Source organism: Scyliorhinus canicula, chromosome 13, assembly GCF_902713615.1.
Source record: "Scyliorhinus canicula chromosome 13, sScyCan1.1, whole genome shotgun sequence".
NCBI lineage: Eukaryota > Metazoa > Chordata > Chondrichthyes > Carcharhiniformes > Scyliorhinidae > Scyliorhinus > Scyliorhinus canicula.
The window spans coordinates 101,462,470-101,489,762 of NC_052158.1; the positions used below are offsets into that span (position 1 = coordinate 101,462,470).

The following is a 27,293-nucleotide window of genomic DNA, read 5'->3' on the forward strand; positions in this document are numbered from 1 at the left end:
TACCCAATTATTTTTTCCAATTAAGGGGCAATTTAGTGTGGCCAATCCACCTACTCTGCACATTTTTGGGTTGTGGGGGTGAAACCCACGCAGACACGGGGAGAATGTGCAAACTCCACACGGACAGTGACCCAGTCGGGATCGAACCTGGGACCTCAGCGCCGTGAGGCAGCTGTGTTAACAACTAGGCCACCGTGCTGCCCTTAGATGATGATGTATCACTGACATCAGTTAGTCATGTGTTAGACTCTCACGGGAGAAAGAGGTTGGAACACACCATTCCCAGGATCAACATGCCTTCTCTGTAACCTCTTTAGGTGCAGTAGTTGAGCAAGTACCAGAAATATGACTACAGTCTGTCTCAGGGAAGAAAGGTCATGCATTGGATAAACCAAGAACCACACCAACAGTCCACAGATCAGAGAGAGCATTCGAAAAACACGCCAACACTGAAACTCATAAACAACGTTGATCAATTGTGGGGCAGGCAGAACATTTTTCAGTGACTATAACATAATAATAATCTTTATTATTGTCACAAGTAGGCTTACATTAACACTACAAATGAAGTTACTGTGAAAAGCCCCTAGTCGCCACATTCCGGCGCCTGTTCGGGCACACAAAGGGAGAATTCAGAATGTCCAAATTACCTCACAGCGCGTCTTTCAAGACTTGTGGGGGGAAACCAGAGCACCTGGAGGAAACTCGCACAGACACAGGGAGAATGTGCAGACTCCACACAGACAATGACCCAAGCAGGAAATTGATCCTGAAGCTGTGAAGCAACAATGCTAACCACTGTGCTACCGTGCCACACACCAGAGGAAGTGAGAAATTTCTGATACTCCTGTCATCCTTAACCTTTATGGTCAGTGATTCTTGGAACTTTCCTCTCTTGTTTCTTCTATAATCCAACTACGCAGTCCATGATTTCTTCCCTTTAGTCACAGCTGTACTGTGTTGAAGTCAAGAATCTGACTCAATCCTTCCATCTTCCTCAAACTGTTCCTGTTTAACCCATCCATTTTGTTCTTCGTGGCCTTGGTTTCCCAATAAAAACATTACAAGAAAAGGATATTTATCGGATATTTCAAAAAACAATCTGCTCCTCTGTGCAGATTCCTGATACCTAATGTATTCATACCATTATTCCTGTGCAAAATGAGTTCTTGTCAAAACAAAAGTAAATTGTCGCTTCCAGCTTTGAGTTTCAACCACATAGAGTATTTCAAATCAAAAATTCCAAAATGAGGGGTTGCAGGAAGGTTGATATTCTCAGCAAACTGGACCTTACCCTCTGAGCTATAAAATGTAAAACTGCATGAAGGTCAGTCATGATTACGGAGCTACACAGTATTTTTAGGGGAAATAATTGGTTTTGATGTTTTTCAACCTCTTTCTTTATTGGAAATAACCAACACCAATGATTTTAGCGATTTTAATTAAATATAATTCATTTAAGAAAAAGATGATGATTCACTATTGCTGTTTCCTACAAAATGGTAGATTCAGAAGAATCTTTCATGTTTATGATTTTTCCAAGGTTTCTTCTAACCACATCCCATCTTATATTTTGTGAATATCTCTGTGTGCTCATTCCGGCTCCTCCTTCTGTCTCAGGAAGAATCTCTTCAACACTGTGTTTTTAAAAAACCAGATTAGATAAAGGAAATACATTTATGACTCTGAAGATATGAATAAGAAAAATCTTGGAATGCAATTTTCTAAATACCCAATGTACCACTTGTCATCATCAAAGCCCAGTGACCTCCCTGGAACTCCAGAGCGGATCTTCAGAAATGCTGGTATTCGCTGCTCTAGAAGCAGTATGGTCGCTGCAATCTGAAAAGGAAATTGACTCTTAATATAACGGGAAAGAAGTTGGTCAACATGCACAGGAGCTTTGATTCTTCGCTTGACACACACACTCAAACACACTCACATGCACACACACACATATACATACACATTATACAAGAAAAGAGGTGAGAAAATAAACTTCTAATTACTCTTGTTGAAAATACAGGTTACGGTGATTATAAGCAATACGTTCTCTGATTAGTTAAAACAATTCTGATAATGCTTTAAGTTACTGAAGCAATTAATCAGTCTTAAAATAAATTGATTTTTATAATATATTATGTGGCCTCAAGAAGATAGTGCCAAATGCAATGCAGTCTATTCCAAAAGACAAGCAGTGCTGGCTCTCAGTACGGATTACTTACCTCCCTCCTGATCACATTATTTGCTTACCATCTCCTTTATTAATCAGCAGGGAACACGAAACATTCAAATAAAGCTTGCTTTACCTGTACTTTCCATAGCTCCTCTGTTTCTGGTGCAATTCTCCAGTAGGTATCATCCATCATCGCAATCAACAGATTTAACAACAGAAGATATACAAAGAGCATGTACATGACATAGGCAATGTATATATTGTTGGGAGTAGGTTTGTTATAAGGTAGAGGAATGTCCATCAATCCCATCATCAGCTCAAATGTGGTGCGCAATGTCATTGAAAAGTCTCTAAAGTATGGGTAATCTGCCAAATCTAGAGTCTGAAACATAATATAAAATGCTGCAGGAAAGAAATAAAGCACAAAGTCATTTGAGAAAATACAGATCTTATCAATTAAAACTTCTGTAAACACTGCAGATACCAAATGTTATTTTGTTTATTCTTTGGAATAATCTATCAGTTGGCAGTAAGATCTACCCGGGATCAACATCAATAAAAACGATTAAATTAGGTTCAAACATCCCGCACTTCCATGCTGTACATTATGAGAACAGAAAACGATGGTTACTAATCTTTACACGACAGAAAAGGATCAGAAATTGGAATACATCCCAGTGAATCATTGTTATATTTGTACCTAAAGTCAAAAGTATTGATGATAATGACTGACATTAACAATATGTATTTTAACAATTGGAGCAGGATTCTGGGAAATGTTCAGTGGCAACATAGAACTAAATAGTGGAGCATGGTCTGTTGTCAAAATTGAATATATGAACTCTATTGTTTCAATACAGTGGAATAAGATTAATGCAGGGGCTGGTTTAGCACAGTGGGCTAAATAGCTGGCTTGTAATGCAGAATAAGGCAGCAGCGCGGGTTCAATTCCCGTACCGGCCTCCCCGAACAGGAGCCGGAATGTGGCAACTAGGGGCTTTTCCCAGTAACTTCATTGAAGCCTACTTGTGACAATAAGCGATTATTAATATTATTATTAAGTGTTTATCTCTCCTGACATTCTGACCGTGAAATCTCAACTATGGACATACACAGACTATGTCCTGCAACTAAAATTACATTTAAACTACAGAACATTGAGTTAGGGAGAAGTACACACTATCCTATTCTCATGTTCTTCTCCACACCCAGAAACAGTTTAACATATGAAACTAGGCCATGCTTTTCAAGTTACCCTTCTGTTTTTAATTAGGAAAGAGGTAAAATTGGCTATTTATTTAGAAGACGCACGTACCAAAGGTGAATCCAATGATACAGATAAATACCAGACAGCACCAATGCATAAAATCTCCAAATATTAGCTGTAAGAAAATAAAAACACACAAATGTGATGCTCAGGTACAATTTTGCATGAAGTACTTTACTGTTTTTCTCCATATACAACATGACTAATAAAGAATGTAAAAATAAAGGGTAGATATGTAAATTGATGCTCTAAATGAATTCAACCCCTCCCAAAAAATCCATATTTATCTAAACTCATATGTCAGGTAAATTAATTTACAAAAAAATAAAGCGCATCAATACAATGTCCAGAATGGAACTGTTAAATTTTACGACATCTTCACAGAAACGTATTTGTTGCAACAATAAATATATTAACTGTATTTTTTTAACATTTCCTAGCAGAATGATCTTTGCTCAAATTTGCAGCAACTCAAAAATTCTCTCTTATAAAATTTGTAGACTTAATTTTATTGGCGCTGATAAGAAACATTGTTCTACCGCCAGCTCTTCCCTCATTTGAAGTCGCTGTACAATTTACATATAAATAACGGTGAGAGCCATAAACTTCACCATTTTATTTGAGAGCCAGTTCTGGCTCCAATGATGATATCGGCACTGTCAGATTTTACAGGTTTCCTACCTTTTGTATTATAATGGAAAATTTCCCAAAAGTTTTAAAACCTCTTGCAAAATAGATGGTGTTGCACCATCCGATGATCAAAGCAAAGGAGATTGGAACTGCTTCTCCAGCATCAGCTCGAATTCTCATGATAACTGCTACTGCAATCAAAAGGGAGTAACAGACCCTGGAACAGTGGGAAAATGCACCAAAAAGTCAAACCTGGCGCGTAATTTTACTACTTCACACAGATGTAGTTTTGAAAAATACATTAATAGTCTTGCTATGCACACTTCCAGTAAATATAATACTATGCACTGGAGCAATATGGAAATACATCATGCGGCATCATAAAAAACATACATAATTTCAACATGGAATTATTACATGTATTCTGCCTTGGCTCAGTAGAACTGTTCTTGAGTGCGTACAGGTGAGTACTTCAATGCAGTATGAGGAAGTGCTGCACTGTGAAAGGAATTGGACGGGATTCTCCGGTCTCCCAGCCGCTTGTTTCTCAGCATCGCACCGTTCGCTGATGCTGGGATTCTATTTTCCCACTGCTTGTCAATGGGATTTCTCATTGAATACCTTCCCATACCACCAGGAAACCCGCGGGTGGAGGTTACTGTCGGCAGGCAAAGTGAATCAGAAAAGCCAGGGACTCAGGATCCAGCGGGTGGAAATCCACCAAGAGCTGCCAGCCATTTAGAGGTAGACTGCTCTCCATTATAGCAGAGCCACCGAGATTATTGGCTGCTGTTGGTAATGCACAGGACAGGGGCCCCGGCTACGGCAGAGTAAGGACTACACAGGGGTAACGAGAGAGGGGCAGGGAAATTGGAGGTAAGGGCAGGGATAAGGACTTTCAGGATTTCAGAACTTCGCACCCCCCCCATCTCTGTTCCTTGATTGGGCACTGAGTACCTATTGAAAGAGGGGAACTCCCCTGAAGGCCGCAGGTAAATTTATTTGTCTGGCAAATGTCTGAAAGCACATGAAAGCCCTGCCATTTGCATCACTGAGTCACATTAAGCTCTGGTGGGCACAGGATAATAGGTTAATTGGCTCAGTAATGGCCTCCTTCTGCATTGTAGGGATTCTATGGTTCAAAGATGTTCTTAAAATACATTTACTTTTCACAAGTTTGTACTTGCGGCCTCGGAGCTTACTATCTCACCTTCCTTAAAGTAGTATTCCACATTGAACTTGCAAATTAATACATAGTTTATTGTATGTTTAACTCTGTGAACTTCCAATAGTAACCTTTTTGTAAGCAATGGGGTGCGATTCTCCCAGCCCCACGCCGGGCCGGAGAATCGCCGCAACCACGCCATGTCGCCCCGATGCCGATTCTCTGCATTACGGAGAATTGGTGCCATTTGTGCCAGCGAGTTTGGTGTGGCGCTGGTTGCAGGCCGCTGTCCGCGGCCGGGTCGCCGATTCTCCGGCCCGGATGGGCCGAGTGGCCACGCAGAAACGGCAGAGTCCCGCCGGCACCGTTCACCCCTGCTCGCAGCCTGTGGGAACTCGGCGCGTAGGGTTGGGGGCGGCCTGTGGGGCGGGGAAAAGCGCTCCTTCACCGGGGTGGAGCCTCTGATGGGGTCTGGCCCGCAATCGGGGCCCACCGATCGGCGGGCCTGCCTCTCCCCCTCCCCCCCCCCCCCCCCCCCCCCCAGGCCTACTTTGTTGCACGGCCGGCCCCTGGACCCCCACGCTATGCTGTGTCGGGGCTGGCACACTGAAGAAGTCCCCCGCGGCCCAACTGCGCATGCGTGGGTTGGCGTGGAGCCCATTTGGCACGGGAAGGGAGGCTGGAGCAGCGTGAACTGCTCCAGCACCGTGCTGCCCCTCTGTGGGGGCCAGAATCGGTAGTCTCCGCACCCATTTCGCGCCGTCGTGAAATGCGACGGCGTTCACGACAGTGCGAACACTTAGTCTCCATTTCGGAGAATCGCGCCCATGGCTTTTATCCTTTTTAACCTTTCCTCAACCTACTGCACCTGGAATCCTTCTTATCGCATTTCCCTGCACCATTTCCAAAAAAATAATTTCACGGTAGCCAGAACATCGCACAGCTCAAGGTGAACTGACCTATGCATTGTTGCCTTGTTCAGCCACACCATATCACCAGAAGAATTATATTTCAATGTGCTAATTATATAGGGTCTCAGCTACACAGGCTGCAGACACCAATCATGCATCTGGCTGCAGGTAGCAGACTGGGGCTTCCTCAAAATCACTTCACTCAGACAGGGATCAGCCAGGGGAGGAGGGGATGGCAATTGGGAAGAGGTGACAGCAGCTGATAGAGTTCCTGTGGAGGTACAAGATAAAGCACATCTGCTCCTCCTGGTACCACATTAGGTTATGTTAAAAAATGCAAACTTAATCTTTTCGTCAGTTGACTCTCTTTAAGCACTACTGGCTTGGTGGAAGTGGACCTGGAAAAACAGAGCAGAGCCTAGATTTTTGTAAAATTCCATATTGATGACCTAAAAATGGCATTAAGCCCCGATTTGCATACTCAAGGTGTCTAACACCTGTTCTAGGCATGCAGCCTGGGCAATGGGAAGCCAGAACATTAACAATTATTACTTTTAGCATGCACTCTAATAGATTCTCACAAACAAGGAAAAAATGATTACGCTCTTACAGTAGTAATGGAAAAGGTCCTCCAATTGATGTATTCCCAAAATAATTTTTTGGTCCAATTTTGTACAAATACAGGATCTGAAACAAAGGCAATATTTCCATTATATAGTATACGTGATTTTGTAAATAGTACTGTAGAGAATGGGCAAGTTCCCAGCTTTAAAGAGTTCATTGCTTCTCAGCTTACCTCACTGATGAGTATTACCAGTGCTCCAACGATAGTTATTAGCTCACCCAGGAGCCTCAAGTAGTCTTCCTTTGTTTGATAGGATTCCTAAAATATTAACTTTGTTAATTAAATCATAATCATTTATGGAACTACTTTTTCTAGCATGACACATAAACATAAAAGAACAGCTACTGAACGTGAATTGTACTGAATATATCGTGAATTTAGGAGTCACAGACGATAAGTGCCATAAAAACACTGAGCGGATATACCTCTTAGTAATGCTAACTCAGCTACATGCCATAAAGTGATACCTGCTGAGAGTATTCTATAAGAATGCCATTTGGAGATAGTCAATTTAATTGGCAAAATCATTTATTATGTAACTATTTCACACTTCTATGTCACTGTCTAATCTGCCCGAGAGAAAACTGAGTTTAGCAGGAGGTCAGTTTGCTCTGCTTGCCCTTTCAGTAGTAGATCTGTCCCCTCCCAATTTCTTGCTTTTGTACCGTGACGTCTTTAAATAATCATTCAAACATTTGAATGCAGTAATTGATTTAGCATCAATCATTACTTGTGGGAGTTATTGGGCGGAATTCTCCGACTCCCCGCCGGGTCGGAGAATCGCCGCGAGTCGGCGTGAATCCCGTCCCCAAATTCTCCCGCCCCCCCAAAAATTGCCCCGGCGTTAGTCGCGCCGCCCGCCTCGGAGAATGGCGGGGACCAGCGCGACTCAATGGCCCCCGGGGCTCCACGAATTCTCAGGCCCACGATGGGCCGAAGTCCCGCCCATTCTTTGCCAATCCCGCCAGTGTAAATTAGAGTAGGTCCCTTATCGGGTGGGACCTGGCGGCCTCCGGGGTTCATGGGATGGCGCGGGGGGATCTGGCCCCGGGAGGTGCCCCCACGGTGGTCTGGACCGCGATCGGGACCCACCGATCTGCAGGTGGGCCTGTGCCATGGGGGCACTCTATTCTTCCCCACCGGAGGCTGTGGTCCTCCGCCATTCCAGGTGCAGAAGTGAAGCTCTCTGCGCATGCGCGGGGATGATGCCAGCACACGCCGGCGCTCCCGCACATACGCTGACTCGCGGAGGCCCTTCGGCGTCAGTTGGCATGGCGCCAAGCCCCTTTCCCGCCGGCCGACGGCGCGCAAACCACTCCGGAATGGGCCTAGCCTCCGCACCTTTGGGGCGGCCCGATGCCGGAGTGGTTCACGCCACTCCATCCCGCCAGGGCCCCCCGCCCCGCCGGGTAGGAGTGAATCCCGCCCATTGTATCCCTCTTACAGTGAGGGAACTGCAATCACATATATTGTGCTGAATTCTCTGCCGCCTATGGCGGAGTTCCCGATGCAGCGGAGAATCCAGTGTGGGTCAGAAAATGGGATCGGTGCCAGGCTCCGGTCCCCCGCTGGCAGAGGCATCAAGGTTCCCGCCTTGTGAGTTAAATGCTCTCACTTCCTCTTTTTTTTTCAGCAGGGAGCGCTTAACAGCCTTTGATGAGGTTCAAGAGCTGTCAATCATAGCTAGATGTTCATAAATATTGCGGTTAATTTCACAACTGGCTACCTGAAATCCACTCAAAGTGAAGAAAAATTAGAGTAAACAATCCAGACAGCTGGCTGTGTGTGCAAGCTGTTAATCACAGCCCAATGTTGGATTGGATTGGATTGGATTTGTTTATTGTCACGTGTACCAAGGTACAGTGAAAAGTATTTTTCTGCAAGCAGCTCAACAGATCATTAGAAAAGGGAATTAAACAAAATTCAAGAAAATTAATGAGAATACATAATAGGGCAACACAAGATATGCAATGTAACTACATAAGCATTGGCATCGGTTGAAGCATACAGGATGTAGTGTTAATGAGGTCAGTCAATAAGAGGGTCATTTAGGAGTCTGGTAACAGTGGGGAAGAAGCTGTTTTTGAGTCTGTTCGTGCGTGTTCTCAGACTTCTGAATCTCCTGCCCGATGGACGAAGTTGGAAAAGTGAGTAAGCCGGGTGGGAGGGGTCCTTGATTATGCTGCCCGCTTTCCCCCGGCAGCGGGAGGTGTAGATGGAATCAATGGATGGGAGGCAGGTTTGTGTGATGGACTGGGTGGTATTCACGACTCTCTGAAGTTCCTTGCGGTCCAAGGCCGAGCAGTTGCCATACCAGGCTGTGATGCAGCCCAATAGGATGCTTTCTATAGTGAATCTGTAAAAGTTGGTAAGGGTTAATATGGACATGCCGAATTTCCTTAGTTTCCTGAGGAAGTATAGGCGCTGTTGTGCTTTCTTGGTGATAGCGTCGACGTGAGTGGACCAGGATAGATTTTTGGTGATGTGCACCCCTAGGAATTTGAAACTGCTAATCATCTCCATCTCGGCTCCGTTGATGCTGACAGGGGTGTGTACAGTACTTTGCTTCCTGAAGTCGATGACCAGCTCTTTAGTTTTGCTGGCATTGAGGGAGAGATTGTTGTCGTTACACCACTCCACTAGGTTCTCTATCTCCCTCCCGTATTCGGACTCGTCGTTATTCGAGATCCGGCCCACTATGGTCGTATCGTCAGCAAACTTGTAGATGGAGTTGGAACCAAGTTTTGCCATGCAGTCGTGTGTGTACAGGGAGTAGAGTAGGGGGCTAAGTACGCAGCCTTGCGGGGCACCGGTATTGAGGGCTATTGTGGAGGAGGTGTTGGTGTTCATTCTTACTGATTGTGGTCTGTTGGTCAAAAAATCAAGGATCCAGTTGCAGAGTGGAGAGCCAAGTCCTAGGTTTTGGAGCTTTGATATGAGCTTGGCTGGGATTATGGTGTTAAAGGCGGAGCTGTAGTCAATAAATAGGAGTCTGATGTAGGAGTCCTTGTTTTCGAGATGCTCTAGGGATGAGTGTAGGGCCAGGGAAATGGCGTCTGATGTGGACCGGTTGCGACGGTATGCGAATTGAAGTGGGTCAAGGCGTTTCGGGAGTATGGAGGTGATGCGCTTCATGATCAGCCTCTCGAAGCACTTCATTACAACTGACGTCAGGGCCACCGGGCGGTAGTCATTGAGGCATGTTGCCTGGTTCTTCTTTGGTACTGGTATGATGGTGGTCTTCTTGAAGCAGGTGGGGACCTCGGAGTGGAGTAGGGATAGGTTAAAGATGTCTGTGAATACCTCTGCCAGCTGGTATGCACAGGCTCTGAGTGCACGACCAGGGATCCCGTCCGGGCCCATCGCCTTCCGTGGGTTCACTTTCAGGAAGGCCAATCTGACTTCGGAAACTGTGATGGTGGGTATGGGTGAATTATGGGCTGCTGGGGCACTCGACAGCAGATTGTTGGTTACCTGCTCAAACCGAGCATAGAATGCATTAAGTTCATCGGGGAGGGGTGCTCTGCTGCCAGAGATACTGCTCGACTTCGCTTTGTAGCCCGTTATGTTGTTTAGTCCTTGCCACAACCGCCGAGAGTCTGTCTGTGACTCTAGCTGAGTTTGATATTCTCTCTTGGCATCTCGGATGGCTTTGCGGAGGTCGTACCTGGATTTCTTGTATAGGACAGGGTCGTCTGCCTTGAACGCCTCAGATCTGTCCTTCAGTAGGGAGTCAATCTCGCGGTTGAGCCATGGTTTCAGGTTGTAATCAATTTCATACTGACACAAATGAAAACCTAGCAGAACAAAGATCTGAGGGGATTTGAACACAGTTGGTGTGGATTTCCCTTTCTAGGAATTTAGAGGTGGTGCTTTCCCTACCTAAACCAGCAGGTGTATTGCACAAATGAGATTTAAAGCAGTGATTTTTTTCCCCCACTGTTTCTGGACTACTCTTTAGGTTCCAGGACTGATATCTGTAATGGGAGGCTTTCAGACTCGTGTCTCTCCTGTGGGGGGCTTCCAAGCAGGAATCTCTGATAGGGGGTTTCTGCCATTGGTCTCTTATGTGGGTATCTCTCTTATGGGGGAATCTCTGTAATGGGGGTTTCTAGTGGGGGGGGGGGTCACCATCATACTGTGGGGGGGTTACCCAGAAAGTCCTGTGACGGTGACCCAAGGCCGGTATTGAGCCCAGGTCCCTGCTGCCGTGAGGTGGCAATGCTAACCACTGTGCCACTTTGCCACCCCAGCATGCATGTTAGATATCTTTGTTGCCTCCACCCGTGAGAAAGCCAAGGTATATTTCCATTCTGCTTTAAACTGTATCTGCCTTGTCAGTCAGTTCCCTGGGCTTATTTATGTTTGTAGTCTCTCAAATTAATTTTAGCAGGTTTTGATTCCTCCCAGTTTGTTGTATCGGTAGATAATGATATTCATCTCTTTACATTCATGTCCAAATAATCAAACAAATATTGTGCACCATATGTACTTGTGCTGTTCCATACAATGTGAAAACACAATAATCAAATAAGAAGGTTAAAAAGAGAGGCTTAACTAATGAGAGGGAACTTTTAGCCAATGAAGAAGAAAATGTGTTGATGAACGTGGCTGTCATAATATTCACAATAAACTCTCACGCACATGTAAACTTTTACATACACCTTTTTTTGATTTTGAACTTACCAGGATAATCAGTTAGTTTTAATTCAGGTCATATTTATTTATTAGTACCAGTACCGTTTCATCAATTCATAATTAAATGCTTTTAACATCCGTGACTGACAGTATCAGATGGAACTATTGTAAATGGATCATAATGCTGTGACAATTGAGCATTGTATTCCACCAGTCTACTTCTCTAATTAACTGCTTCTGCCCACAATTCCTGATATCTATTCTTCTTGAAAAGTACTTTAGGGTTTGAGTAAAATGTGAACATTTCTAGCTCGGAAAGGATGTCTGATAGTAGTTTCTTCAAACTGGCCATACAGTTTCTTGGACCATGGAGCAGTTTGGCATCCATTCAAGTCTTCATTATATGATGACAGTGATTTGTTACTCTATTTCACAAAGAGTTTACGAATTCGCAAACGTTAAAACACTGTAATGACAAAAATATTTCAATGCCGTTCTGTACTTACTGCTAGAGTCTTTTGTGTTTTAACAATGTAGTCACCAAATTGGCCAGGTGGAACTGGTTTCAAGGGTCGGTACAAGCTTGAGATGGTGAATATTGTGATGTACATACTATAGGAAAACATCCACATTAGAAAATACTTGTATGCAAATGAAATCCACTTCTGATGCAATAATTCCTTCACTGGTTTAGCATCAATGAGTTTATGAACCTACAAAGAAAACAACTTAATTCCTATCTCATCATTTCGGTAGAGAATACAAAATCATTAAATTTCATAAGGCATCAAGGGCCTATCATGATCAGCCATTAAATTGGTTTATGTTACATAAGGGACCAGGATAGTCACTTGTACCGCCATTGCGTATCGATATTTCAGTCAGGTTCACTTGCAGGTTAAATCATATACCACAACTGACATGGCAGAACCATGGAGACTGTCTGCTCCATCAAATTTATTGCTACTAATTCTAATGAAAAATATCTTGGGCTGGATTCTCCAATTCTGCAGCTAAGTGCCGACACCGGCATGTGAACTGTGGCCTTTTACAACCGCAAAATCAGGGCCGAACCTTCACCGATTCCAGGACCAGTGAAGGGCTAGCAGCAACACCGAGTAAAACTCTCGGCTCCTGCACCAAAATTGGCTGGAGAATGGCCGGGTCAGTGGCCGCGTATACGCACGGGAGCGACCTGCAGTGGTTGCGTTGTACCACATGGTGCCGGCTGTACGTAGACCCGACCTGCCAAATACGGCCCCACAGGACAATCCCTGGTGGTGGTGTTGTTCGGTACTTCCTCCTGCTGTTTACATGTTCAGAAATGCAGGATTAAGATATGGCAATAACTGGAGCATTGAGGTTGAAAATTGTGTTTCTGGAGTCAAAATCAGCATTGCACACTTACTGGCATCATGATCTGACATCTGACTATTCCCTCAGCATGCTCCCAGAACCACATTAATATCCCAACCAAAATGTAGTCCGACGTGGACCAATTGGAAGTTTGTGTGTGCGGCTTGGATGCCATTTAGGACCTGAACTGGCACCGATAGCGGCAAAAATAGGTACGCTATGCAAACAAATTTTGCAGCGTGCGTTCTGTGATAAAAATTGAAAATATTCTCAGGCAATCACCCAAAGTTAGAGTTCACTAGCTAAGCTGCTGAACACAGAGTTGGAGTGGGGAGCCATTACCGCTAAATTTCTCATGACATCTATACACACTAAGAATGTAAACACTTATTTATGAGTCCCCTGGCAAGGTCAAAGAAAATGGAAAATTATGCCATGCAAATGTGTCGTATAAAGGATGATGTCAACCCAGAAAAGACAGGTTCATTCCTTATGGTTACCTCTCTATTCCTGCTTGTTGTTAGGATGTCCAGGACTGATTTTTGCTCACCCCATGTATCAATGTTGGTGAGATCATAGACACAGTAAGAAATCGTTCCCATTGTCCAGTATATTTTCTTCTGCTTTTGCACCAAAAAGTTGAACATCTACAAAATAACGTTTGATTAATGAATTAAAGCAAGTATTAAATTAAATGTAATACCTTGTTTTGCAGAAAGATTTGAACTGATTTGACTTTAACTACAGTTCACCAAGCATCTTCTTCCAACAGGTGTTTCGAAATACATAGAACTGTATAGAATATTAATGCTCAAAAAATTGGAAAGGAGATAAAACAATAGTGAGTCTGTCAATGCAGGCTATCATTCTGAATGCTGTGCAACACATTGTGTGAATAATGTAGCTAAAGAAAGACTATGTACTGAAAAGGCACAATAGAATCAGGTTCAAAGTAACAAACATTTTAAAGAATTTACAGTGAAGTGTGACTATAAATTAACTCACTTTCACAAGAAACTCCATTGTTGAAGTAATGTGTGCTCAAAATGAATCAGCTCCTTAAATAAACAAGCCCTTCCTCTTTTACAGTTTAGCAAACAATAGCTTCATATTCCATTACAAAGTCGCAATTCACTCACCTCCAAGTCACCCTCAGCTGCTGCGAGCTTCAATGGAGTGTAGCCATCATTGTTCACAATGTTCTCGAGACTCGGCTGTTGTTTCTCAGTCACAAGTGATGTGATGAGATCATACATGGAATACTTTTGCTTTTTTTCCGATTGTGAAACCAACACATGAAGCACTGTATTACCTGTCCAAAAGAATTCTAATTTCTCATCATGCAAAAGATAGTTTGTTTTCTGAAGAGAAATTGAGAAATAAACATGTATCCCTTGTGGGTTTCTCTGAATTCAAAACATGTGGGATAAATGAATTGTGTGAGTGCTCACGGATGCATCCACAGAATACCTAGAATCCCTACAGTGCAGAAGGAGACCATTCGGCCCATTGAGTCTGCACCAACCCTCCAGAAGAGCACCCGACCTGGGCCCACTCCCCTGCCCTAACCCCGTAATACCACCTAACCTGCACTAAGGGGAAATTTTAGCATGGTCAATCCACCTAACCTGCACATCTTTGGACTGTGGGAGGAAATTGGAGCAGCCGGAGGAAACCCACGCAGGCTTGGGGTGAACATGCAAACTCCACACAGCCAGTCACCCAAGGTTGGAATTGTACCTGGGTTCCTGGTGCTGTGAGGCAACAGTGCTAACCACTGTGCCACCCTGCCGCCCAAACCTATGAGTGAGCTCTTCAATCAGACTGAAAACCCCACATCACCTCAACATGGCTAATTCAGGTTAATTTGAATTTGCTTAAACCCTGCCCAATTATTCCCATGTGAGATTTAGTTACGTTTTCCTTCTAGAAATGGATGTCTACACATGCAAAGAAATTTACATTCTCACCTATTGCAATAAGAAGGTTAATAGTTAATGCTGCAGATAACCTTTTACTTGAATTTAAATTTAAACCATTGTAAAAATGGTTGATATTTTTTTTAAATTGGATGATTTAGATGAAGGTTAAAACTTGTGGTTTTGATTGAGATTGGAAAAAACATAAGACGTAGGAGTAGAAGTAGGTCATTCGGCCCATTGAGTCTGTTCCGTCATTCGGTGAGGTAATGACTGATCTAATATGTTAATCCTCAACTCCACTGTCCTGCACTGTCCTCATAACCCTTGATTACCTTACTGATTGAAAATATATTTATCTCATTAGTACAGAAGATAAAATAAATATGTGGTGACATATCAGGTCAAGATTGACTTCCAAAAGTGTAACATTTTATCAAAGGAAGAAACCATACCCAGGATGAGAGAATTGTCCTATGAGGAGAGAGTTAATAGGATAGACCTGTATTCTCTTGAGTTTAAAAGGATGGGAGGTGATCCCATTGAAACATATAAAATTCTTGAGGACTTGACAGAGTAGTTGTTGGGATGATGTTACCTGTTGGTTGAGGGATCTAGAATTAGGATGCATTATCTCAGAATATGGCAGAGATGAGGAAATATTTCTTCAGCTAAAGGGTTCTGAACCTTTGGAATTCGATACCGCAGAGAGTTGTTCATGCTCAGTCACTGAGTATATTCAAGTATTCAATTAACTGATTTGTGGATGCAAATGGAATCAAGTGATTTGCAGATAGTGCAGGAAAGTGAAAGCTGAGGTAGAAGATTGTTAAACCAGGCTTCCGGGCCCAATATTAACAAAAATGCGAACTGCTTCCTCTTCCCAGGTGTTGTACTGTAAAAGAAATGTAGTTCTTAGAAAATGCGTCAAGTGACATGTCACACATCCAACCGTCAACAATATTTCCTGATAGATTTCTGCTACTGGAGCTGGCAGCACAGCAGAGTCTATGAGGTTCCAATTTCTAGATTAATCTTGGGTTCAGCACTGGTATACCTCTTCAGGAACCTCTGAACACATCACAGTTGTAAACTGCACTTGTGTGTCCCAAGCTCTTCATTCTGCAATAAAAGTGTGGAATAAAAGCGGCCAGTTGAGGTAATACCATGACCTAAATTTTATGTTCTGCCATTGATGGGTTTGTAGACAAGTTTGGGGGGGGGGGGGGGTTCCCCACTGGTTTCCTGACCCACATCTACCTCTCAGCTGTAAAATTCTACAGGCAAATGTCCCACCCTTACCTGCCCATATGTGGCATTCTTTTCTAATCGGGGCACCCCAAGGTCTACCACTACCTGCAGGTGTCCCCGTGCCACTGGACCTTGCACCGTTCCCCCCTTTCCTCCCCCCCCCCCCCCCCCCCCAATTCCATGGTCCTCCTCTCCTGGCCCCACACAGAGCTTCCAGGCTTCCCTTCTATCGGCTCTCGACTCTTTGTTTTCTGGGGTTTGCTGCAGTCCCAACAGTGGCCACCACTCCCAGTGGCATTACTGGAACCAGAGAGCTACTCACCAATCAGATGGCAGGCAGCTCCTCAGAGCATTAAATGGCTGCAGAGCTGGGGTGGAGGGTGGGGTTTCCCTGTTAACCTTTTCAATGGCTGGGCAGGAAAATATGCTACTCCTCAAATTCTGCCCTCAACCTAAATGGTCAAGCACGAGGCCTGTATAAATGTTATTCTGGTGCCATGTGATCTGTTCTTCTGTTTTTCTGGTTGTTCTTCTGTTTTTAATAATTTTGACGGTACATTGCGAGTTCTGCACTGCTACGGAATTATTCCCATAATGACATTTCTGAGGAGGTGCCTTCAAAGAATCCATAGGTATTTAAAGGTTCACCATCATCAAATAGAATCATACGAATTTTATTGTGGAAAGGTTACAGAGCTTATTTCATATGAAGTTATAAAGCACCCATAACTGATTTTAACCCAGCCATATAACTCAAACATGCTTATTCTTTGCAAGGTCAATCACAAGGCTTTACATCCTTTGTGAGGAAAGAATTAAGTCACCAAGGATAATACCAGGGTGACACATTGGCACAGTGGTTAACACTGCTGCCTCACAGCACCAGGGACCCGGGTTCAATTCCAGCCTTGGGTGACTGTCTGTGTAGAGTGTTTTCCCAGTGTCTCCGTGCGTTTCCTCCGGACAGTCCAAAGATGTGCTGGTTAGGTAGATTGATCAAGCTAAATTGCCCCTTGGTGTGCAAAAAAAAAAAGGTTGGATGGGGATACGGGAATAGGACTGGGGTGTGGTCTGGGTGGGGTGCTCCTTCGGAGGGTCGGTACAGACTCGATGGACCAAATGGTCCCCTTCTGCGCTGTAGGGATTCTAACACATGAAGAGGAAGCTGATATACGTGGTGGCCGATAGACTGTGAAATATTTACCTAATGAATCCTGTGCCTCTAATGGAGCACTATGCTTGATAAGAGTCCTGACAATCTCCTCATTGCCAATGCATGCTGCAAATGACAACAAATATTCACCTGCAGGTAAGACAACATGTAGTCAAAACTCTTATCATTAATGAAAAATAAAAGACAGAAAAATGGTTTCTGCTGCTGCGTTAATCTTGCAGATGTAACATAAACATCCCAGCTATAATTCACCCAGCCATGCCAAACCAAGAACATCGCTGTGCAGTATGAGTGAGGCATTTAATGCAGTTTACTAGCAGATCAATGGCAGCTAATAGGAAGGCACTAATGAAAATCAAAGGAATGTTGCCAAATTGATAAATAATGTGTAAGAATGCTTCTGTAAATCAGTAGGTCTACAGTGCCAGAGATTTGTCAGACCCCAGTTAATCTACGTCATAGTGGGTTCCACTCCTAGGCTGTCTGCTTTTTAATGTTACAAGAAAACGGATGAGAGTGTTGTTTTATTGTATGTGGCATTAAAAACAAAAAAATACATTTGGAAAATTCCCAAAATGGGAATGGGTTTCCAGAGCACTCTGGAACTTTGGTTTCCCCCTGGTCTGGATTGGATCTGAAGTAGTGACTTCAGAATTGTTGATTTAAGTGGACTAAAAATCAAATTGCACAGGTTTTGACTCAGGGGATCATAGTATGTGATTACCCTGCGCCCAGGCGAGATAATGCAGGCAGCAAGAAAGCTTAATGTTGCCTGCTGATCGGGATGAGTGTGGCATGCATGCAGTGTTGAACAGGCTGCTGACAGTCTTCGTGCTTAGCAGGAGGCCCAGATGACTGTCTGCTTAGCACGAATTATAGCTAGCCTGGACGTCTTCAAGGGGAGGTGCATTCAGTATGCAGCAACTGGTGGAACTGATTCTAACAGTGTTTCACAGAAAGGATAAGCGTTTTAATGGAGCAGAAATCCAGGGAGAGTTTTCCCAGGTTCTCTAATGCAGTGCCAAAGAACGTAGTTCAGGAACTGGAAAAGAGGAGAGATGTGAAGATTTCACAGGGGGCCAGGAAGTCCTCAAGACATACCTTGTGAAGGGAATGGGCAGTTATTTGCAAAGATCAATTCAAGGAGTCCGGCCATGATGACCTGGCTGCAGTGTCGCTAAAAGTTCATTGACATCACACAAGTGGTCAAGGTCAGCAAATGCATCTTCAAATGTTATTATCTACCCATGGCATTACCAGCCCCACACCATAAGACCATAACACATAGGAGCAGAAATAGGCCACTTGGCTTATCGAGTCTGCTCCGCCATTCGATCATGGCTGATATTTTCTCATCCCTATTCTCCTGCCTTCTCCCCATAACCTCTGATCCCCTTTAGATTTCCCACACATTGCTCAATGTACCAAACCCACATTAGCTACCCAGGAACAACCTCGCAATCAGGACTCATGCCTAATATTCATATGTTGCCCTTGCCCTCATTCTTTTAGCCCCACAACCTCATCTTTCACCTGTTCATCTATGACAGGCACATCACCCAAATACAATGCAGCACATTCACTGACACTCCTCCCTCACTCATGTCGGAAAAGGTAGCACATAACCAGTGGGAAGGTGGTATGCCTGCATTCCAGAGCAGCTTGGAAAAAACGGTGCTTTAAATGATTTGGATGGGAGTGACTGAGGTCATTGCAACAGGCATTGCTGAGAAGGCCCAGGATGACATGTTCCTTCCACATCTTCCTAAATCCCACCTTATCCTCATCCCGCAATCTGGTATGTGTCATAATATCCACTCATGTATATAATGAGATGCAGACAGGCAGTGATTGACACATAGGATGACCAATGCACACACAACACAGAACAACCAATCATCAGACAAGACACCAGCACTATAAAGCTCACAGAGCATTAAGGCTCCTGCTCTTTTCGGGACCCAGACACTGAGACAGTCAGAGTGCACAAGTCAGTGAACGTTATTGCCATGTGGTAGCTAGTAAGTCCGGTCGAGCCAGTAAGAGGTCGTCAGTAGGATTAGTAGACTGTCAACCCACAGCTGAACATGGACAGCCGTTCATAGTTTAAATAAAAATGTATTGGATCATCTCCGGTGTTAGACGTTTGTTTCTAGCTTCTCTGCATCCAGTTGCAGTCAACTTCAAACCAAGCCGCCTAACACATCATGGTACCAGAGTGCTATTAATCCTGCTGAACCTACCTCGAGTAAATCTGCAACGACCAGAAAGCGGCCATCCAGCAACATGGAAAACATCCTCACACAATACCACAACATGTTTGATGGCATGGCCACGGTCCCATATCGCTACAAAATTCTGCTGAAGCCGAACCCCACCCCAGTGATCCATGCACCACGCCGGGTGCCGGCTCCTCTCAAGGATCGCCTGAGAAAGTAGCTGCAAGACCTCCAAGACCAGGGCATCATCTCAAGGGTCACGGAACCAACAGACTGGGTTAGCTCCATGGTATGCGTCAAAAAACCCTCTGGTGAACTCCACATTTGCATTGATCCCAAAGACCTGAACCGCAACATCATGCGGGAGCACTACCCGATCCCGAAGCATGAAGAGTTGACCAGTGAGATGGCTCATGCCAGATTCTTCACCAAGCTGGACGCCTCCAGGGATTTCTGGCAAATACAGCTGGATGCATCCAGTCGGAAGATTGCACGTTCAAACATCCCCTTCGGCCGCTATCGCTACAACCACATGCCCTTCAGTATCATATCAGCTTCCGAAGTATTTCATCGCATCATGGAGCAAATGATGGAGGGCATCGAGGGGCTGCGAGTCTATGTGAACGATGTGATCGTCTGGTCCACAACGCCCGAGGATCATGTTGCCCGCCTCAGATAGGTCTTCCAGCGGATTCACAAAAATGGTCTCCAGCTCAACAGGGCCAAATGCTCATTTGGTCACTCCGCTATCAAGTTCCTGGGTGACCATAGGGGAGAAGTGGGGGGCTCGATGGGGGCCCCGATACGGGGGAACCATCTGTTTGTCCCAGGGAGCATTGATGGCGGATTTCTGGGCTGGCACAGGGTAGGGGTTAGGAGGTTGAGGGACCTGTTTGTGGATGGGAGGTTCGCGAGCTTGGGGGAATTAGAGGGGAAGTTTGGGCTCCCCCTGGGGAACATGTTTAGGTACATGCAGGTGAGGGCATTTTCCAGGTGTCAGGTGGAGGGGTTCCCCTTGCTGCCCCCACGTGGGGTGCGGGACAGGGTGCTCTCGGGGGTGTGGGTTGGAGGAGGGAGGATTTCGGACATATACCGGGTAATGCAGGAGGTAGACGAGGCCTCGGTGGAGGAACTGAAGGAGAAATGGGAAGAGGAGCTGGGTGAGGAAATTGAGGAGGGGACGTGGGCGGATGCGCTGGAGAGAGTGAATTCCTCCTCTTCCTGTGCGAGGCTTAGCCTCATACAGTTCAAGGTGCTGCATAGGGCCCACATGACTGGGACGAGCATGAGTAGATTTTTCAGGGGCGAAGACAGGTGTGCTAGGTGCTCGAGGAGCCCAGCGAATCACGCCCATATGTTTTGGGCATGCCCAGCGCTGGGGGAATTTTGGAAGGGGGTAGCAAGGACGGTGTCGACGATGGTGGGATCCAGGGTCAAGCCAGGCTGGGGACTCGCAATTCTTGGGGTTGCAGTGGAGCCGGGAGTGCAGGAGGCGAAAGAGGCCGGTGTTCTGGCCTTTGCGTCCCTACTAGCCCGGTGGAGGATCTTGCTCCAATGGAAGTATGCGAGGCCCCCAAGCGTGGAGGCCTGGATCAATGATATGGTGGGGTTCATTAAATTGGAGAAGGTGAAATTTGCCCTGAGGGGATCAGTGTAAGGGTTCTGTAGGCGGTGGCAGCCTTTCCTGGACTTCCTGGCGGAACGGTAGGGAAATAGGCTGGCAGCAGCAGCAACCCAGGGGGGGGGTTTGGTTCAGTGGGGGGGAGAACTGTGTACATGGGTTTGTGGGATGGGGCGGGTGATATCTCTTTCCCTTTTGTTGTTTTGGTGTTTTGTTTTGTTTTTCTTTTGTTTGCAGTTGCTTTTGAAGTTGGGTGGGTGTTGTTCTTGGGTTTTTACCGCGGTTGTTCTGTTAGTATTTTTGTGCTGTTTATATTTTGTAAAAATTTTAATAAAAATTATTTTAAAAAAAATTTTTTTTTAAGTTCCTTGGTGACCATATTTCACAACACAGGGGGGCAACCTGACGCCGACAAAGTGCTGGCGATTAACGCCATGAAGACCCCAGAGGACAAGAAGGCGGTCCTCCACTTCCTCGGGATGGTAAGTTTTCTCGGGAAATTCATTCCCAATTTGGCAGTCCACACCACCTCCCTCCGGCATCTCGTAAAGAAGTCAACAGTGTTCCAGTGGCTGCCCGCACATGAAAAGGAGTGGCTCGAGCTAAAGGCGAAGCTCACCACAGCCCTGGTTTTGGCGTTCTTTGACCCAACCATGGACACCAAGATATCTACTGACCCTAGCCAGGACGGCATTGGGGCGGTGCTCCTCCAGCGAGACGACTCCTCGTCCTGGGCTCCAGTGGCATATGCCTCCAGGGCCATGACGCCGACCGAGCAACAGTATGCCCAGATCGAGAAGGAGTGCTTGGGTCTCCTGACAGGAATAGTCAAGTTTCATGACTACGTATATGGCCTGCCGAAGTTCACGGTGGAAACAGACCATAGGCCTTTAGTCCACATATTCTAGAAGGATTTAAATGACATGACGCCTCGACTACAGCGCATTCTTCTTCATCTTTGCCGATATGACTTCGAACTCGTCTACACACCGGGTAAGGAGCTGATCATCGCGGATGCCCTATCCAGGTCCATCACCATGCCTTGTGAACAGGGCAACTTCATCTGCCACATAGAGGCACAGGTGCAGTTGTGTGCCAGCAACCTACCAGCCACTGATGAGCGTGTGGTCCAAATATGCAAAGAAACTGCCAAGGTTCCTCTACTGCAGCGCGTGATGCAACACCTCGCCCATGGCTGGCAAAAGGGGCAGTGTCCTATAGCCACCTGGGGTGACCACTGCCCAACACAAAATGGAAGATTGCAAGGAATGCAGGGAAATTGGACATGTTGTAAAAGCAAGCAGCTTGCAAAGCGCTTGTATATTCAGATTACTGCAGAAACCAGTTTTGACTGCTGCAGAAACCAGACAGCACTATGAAAAGAAAACAGTTAGCATACTAATGAGGTGATACCGGGCAATCTCCAGATACAATGGAAACAAGTTAAACACAGATCGATACATTGAATGGAAGGCCAGACTTTTCGGCGCCAAAGAAGCCCAAAACAATAAGTCCCAAGAACCGCCCCAGTGATCGAGGTACTGCCCCGTTATTGGGGAATTCAATTCAATCGATTGGGAAGAGACCCAATCGATTGCAAGAGTATAGAGGGTCCGCCCAGGTGGGCGCGAGACCCTGAGAGAGGTATAAGACAGAGACCGCGACCCCAGCTCTCTCTCTCTGCCAGCCTCTCCTTGACCAGCCAGCCCTCCCAGCAGAACACCGTTGCAGCAAAAGAACCTTGAGGAGGAGAGGCCTGGACAGTAGCCGCCAGCAAGTAAGTGTCACAACGCATGCTACAAGAGTAGACACTCCTGACCCCTTTAGTCCATAACTACTGGAAGCCTGTGGACCCAGGACAAAGCTAGAGGCCGTTGTTCCCTGATCCGGCAGTCCCCTTATCCAGATAAGTATTTGGCCTATTAGTGGTAGGATTAGCCTAGTCTTGTAGTTTTATATGCATGATTAGTAGATTACTGTAATATAATAAACGTGTCTTGTTTGAACTTTCTAATTGGTGTATGGATTTATTGCTTTGAACTTGACCTTGAAACTTGTGGCGGTATCTTAACGATACCTGGCGACTCCAAAGCTAAGTAACGAAACAGAGCCAAATTGAGTGTTAAGCACACTCACCCAGAATGAGCAACAGCCCCCAGTTCTTTAACGTTAAGGACGAGTTAACGGTCATTGGACTGGACAGGATCGTCATTCCTCAAAGCATGCGAGCTATGGTGCTCGGACGGATCCATGAGGATCACCTTGGGGTCGAAAAATGTTGACGCAGAGCTCGAGAGGTGGTTTATTGGACGGGTATCAACCAGGATATTGCTAACACGGTCCTCAACTGCCCGACCTGCCAGAAGTTTCAACCAGCTCAGCCCAAAGAGACACTGCAACAGCATGAACTTGTGACCTCTCCGTGGAGAGTGGGGGTAGACCTCTTTCATGCAATGGGCGTGATTACATGCTCCTGGTCGACTACTTCTCCAGCTACCCGGAGATGGTGAAATTGTCGGACCTCACGTCTAGGTTCGTCATCAAAGCCTGCAAAGAGACGTTTGCCAGACATGGGAAAACACTCACAGTAATGAGTTACAACGGTCCGTGTTTTTACAGCCAGGAGTGGTCTGATTTTGCATGATCCTACAACTTCAGACACATCACTTCCAGTCCCCACTCCCCACAATCAAACGGGAAGGCCGAAAAAGGGGTCCATATCGTCAAGTGGTTGTTGTGCAAGGCTGCAGATTTCAACTTGGTGCTGTTGGCCTACAGGATGGCCCCTCTGTTGACTGGTTTGTCTCCCGTGCAGAGGCTCATGAACCACAACTTGAGGACGACTGTTCCAGCCATTCACATTCCAGACCTTGACCACCTCACGGTGCTGCAAAACGTTCATCGGTCCAGGGACCAGCAGGAGATCACGTATGATGCTCATGCCACGGATCTGCCTGCGCTGGATCCCTTGGCGTCCAGTTGCCTGAGGGAGGTTGGTTGGCCCCAACTGTTGTTATCAGGAAGGCCGCCCCAATGTCTTTCATTGTCCAATTGGCTGATGGCTCCATTCTCCGGTGCAACAGGAGGGCGCTGCGGAGAGTTCCCCGCCCACCGCCTAACCGCATTGCTCCGCTGGCTGTCATGCCTCCTCCGGACATTTCCTGCCATGAGGACACCAATCTGCCAGCAATCTCGCCTGACCAAGTGCCAGCGTCTCCTGCTCCATCTCTGCGGCAATCGACTAGAATTCGGCGCCCGCCTCAAAGACTGAATCTATAGACTTTACTTTGGTACATTTTGTTCAGATTGCTCTGTATCTGAACGATAGACACCTTCCCATGTACATATGTTTGTTAACTTACCACTTGTACAAATGTCAGGCATGTATATACCTTCACGTTCCATAACTTATTTTTTTTTAAAAAGGGGGGAGATGTCATAATATCCACTCATGTATATAATGAGATGCAGACAGGCAGTGATTGACACATAGAATGACCAATGAACACACAACACAGAACAACCAATCACCAGACAAGACACCACCACTATAAAGCTCACAGGGCATTAAAACTCCCGCTCTTTTCGGGACCCAGACACTGAGACAGAGTGCACTAGTCAGTGGACATTATTGTCAAATGGTAGCTAGTAAGTCTGGTCGAGCCAGTAAGAGGTCGTCAGTAGGATTAGTAGAGTGTCAACCCACAGCTGAACATGTACAGCCGTTCGTAATTTAAATAAAACTGTGTTGGATCATCTCCGGTGTCAAGACGTTTGTTTCTAGCTTCTCTGCATCCAGTTGCAGTCAACGTCAAACCAACATCGCCTAACACATCAGTATGAAGGGCAAGCTGTAAAACATTTCACCATGAACCTCTTGCTTTTCACACATAGATGGAGAGAAAACTTAAATAAATTGGTTAAAACAAATCTGCTAGCTTAGACATAACCTTGATGGCCAACGGCAGTACTATCTTCACCCTACTCTGCAAATGCCAGTTTGGTCGGAGAAGGTGGAAAAGTTCAATAACCACTTCCTCGATGAAAAGTAGCAACCTCAGGTACCTCTCCTAGCTGAGGTGGAAGTGAGGAAAAGGGTTTCCTGAATACCCCATGTAGGGGTAAAGCCTGCTGCCCCTCCTCTTCTTTTCTCTGCACAGAGGAAACAGGGAGTAGTGGTGAATGGTTGTTTTTTTAGATATGGGTAGGAACTAGGATCACTACTTCTCTTGGTATATCTTAATAACCTGGATTTGGGTGTACATGGCCCAACGTCAACATTTGCAGATGACGCAAAACTTGGAAATATTGTGAACTGGTGGGCAATGTTAAACTTCAAAAGAACATAGATAGTTTGGTGGAATGGCCAGAGATGTTGCAGATGAAATTGAATGCAGAGAAGTGTGAAGTAACATTTTTATAGAACGAAAAAGGACAAGCAAAATAAAATAAAGGGCACTTTCTAAAGGGGATGTGGGAATAGAGAGACCTGGAGGTATATGTGATCAAATATTTCACAAGCCTTTTTTATTATTCTATCATCAGATTTGAGCATCACTGGCTAGAACAAAGAATGAACAAAGAAAACACAGCACAGGAACAGACCCTTCGGCCCTCCAAGCCTATGCCGCCCATCTAACCTAAAACCTTTTACACTTCTGAGGCCCATATCTCTATTTCCATCCTATTCGTGTATTTGTCAAGATGCCCCTTGAACGTCACTATTGTACCTGCTTCCACCACCCCCTCCGGCAGCGAGTACCAGGCACCCACTACCCACTGTGTAAAAAAACTTCCCTCGCACTTCTCCTCTAAACTTTGCCCTTGTACCTTAAACCTATGTTCCCCAGTAATTGACTCTTCCACCCTGGAAGAAAACTTCTGACTATCCACGCCATTCATAATTTGGTAGATGTCCATCAGCTGAGCCAACCTTTGTTGCTCATTCCTAATTGCCCTTGAGAAGGAGGCAGTGGCCACTTTCTTTAACTACTGCAGTCCATCTGATGCAGGTGCACCCATAGTGCTGTTAGGAAGGGAAATTTACAAGTACCAATTATGCAGATGACATTCTCAAACAACTGGGAATGAGGTTGGGCAATAAAAGGTTACTGATGATACAGTGAAACATTACACCCACTAACAACTGGATTATTGTGTTACAGATACATAAGAATCCTCGACCTTCAGCAATCCACAATACCCCTTCAATAGTTTACCTCATCTTCCCTCTGAGAACAAAAATGAGGCCTTACCGTAGTAACACTGACATTCCTCCCCAGGGACAAAGCAGGAACCTGTTGCACGAGCATTTACCACATCAGCACCTCGATTTAACAGTTCCTTAACCATTTCCACATCTTGTTTCAGAACAGCTATGTGCATGGGTGTCTCACCTATAGTTTGAAAGAAAATTGAAAAATGATACCAGAAATTGTTTATAAATATTAACAGAAAAAAAAGTAGGTTATACAGAATACTAAAGCAGTCTAATCATTGTTTATGTTATACTAATATTTTCTGCCCTCCATTTCATGTGATATTCAAGGAAGTTCTTCTCATTTTGAAAGACCTGCTCACAGACCTTTGATTGGATATCACCAATATAAAATTTTGAAGGATCCTTCTTCTGACTTAGAACAGTGTTGCATAGGCTCCCTTCATCTCTCTGATGAGCAGGAATGCAAGCACAACACCCTCTACGCTCACCTCAGCCTCCCAGCCATGCTTATTTCCTTCCTGTGTTGCACTCACTGTGCTGGGAGAATTGCTGGATAGCCCCAAAATCTGATTTAGGGCGGGATTCTGTGATCCTGAGGCTAAGCGTTGACGCCGTTAGGAACGCCGTTGTGTTTCCCAATGGCGTCAACATGGCCTCAGGATCAGCAACTCTGGCCCCTACAGAGTGCACATGTGCAGTGGCACCGGCGCCAATGCACAACATGGCATAGGGCTACAGGGGCCGACGAAGAAGTAAGGAAGAAAGGAAGCCCCCAGCCCGAGAGGCCGGCCTGCCGATCGGTGGGCCCTGATCGCGGGCCAGGCCACAGCTGAGGCCCTCCCAGTGTCGATCCCCCCCTCCCCCCCCTACAGGTCGCCCCCAAACTCTTCCTGTCGGCTGAGAGCAGGTGTGAACTGCACCGGCCGGACTCGGGTTTTTTCCGACAGCCACTCGGCCCATCCTGGGCTGAGAATCGGCGGCGGGGGCGGGGGGGGGGGGGGGGGCTGCATAGAGTGGCCCCCAACTGGCGCCGCGCTGATCACGCCAGCGCCAAGGCGCCAATTCTCCACAGAGCGGAGAATTGCAGCCTGGCGTCAGGGCAGCATGGCGCGATTTGCGC

The 27,293-nt window shown here is 45.6% G+C and overlaps 1 protein-coding gene across 1 annotated transcript in view; it reads right to left on the reverse strand.

Annotated features, from left to right (window-relative positions):
* Positions 1 to 1,492: 1,492 nt before the first annotated feature.
* LOC119975634 (transient receptor potential cation channel subfamily V member 6-like) overlaps positions 1,493 to 27,293 on the reverse strand; it is a 33,560-nt gene continuing 7,759 nt past the window's right edge. The window contains exons 4-15 of the mRNA XM_038815419.1: positions 26,208 to 26,348; positions 17,143 to 17,241; positions 13,908 to 14,080; positions 13,269 to 13,415; positions 11,919 to 12,125; positions 6,946 to 7,032; positions 6,760 to 6,836; positions 4,125 to 4,290; positions 3,492 to 3,558; positions 2,310 to 2,578; positions 1,733 to 1,842; positions 1,493 to 1,637 (exon numbers count right to left, since the gene is read on the reverse strand). Of these exons, the coding sequence (XP_038671347.1) occupies positions 1,493 to 1,637; positions 1,733 to 1,842; positions 2,310 to 2,578; positions 3,492 to 3,558; positions 4,125 to 4,290; positions 6,760 to 6,836; positions 6,946 to 7,032; positions 11,919 to 12,125; positions 13,269 to 13,415; positions 13,908 to 14,080; positions 17,143 to 17,241; positions 26,208 to 26,348 (1,688 nt within the window). The remainder of the gene's footprint in view (positions 1,638 to 1,732; positions 1,843 to 2,309; positions 2,579 to 3,491; positions 3,559 to 4,124; positions 4,291 to 6,759; positions 6,837 to 6,945; positions 7,033 to 11,918; positions 12,126 to 13,268; positions 13,416 to 13,907; positions 14,081 to 17,142; positions 17,242 to 26,207; positions 26,349 to 27,293) is intronic.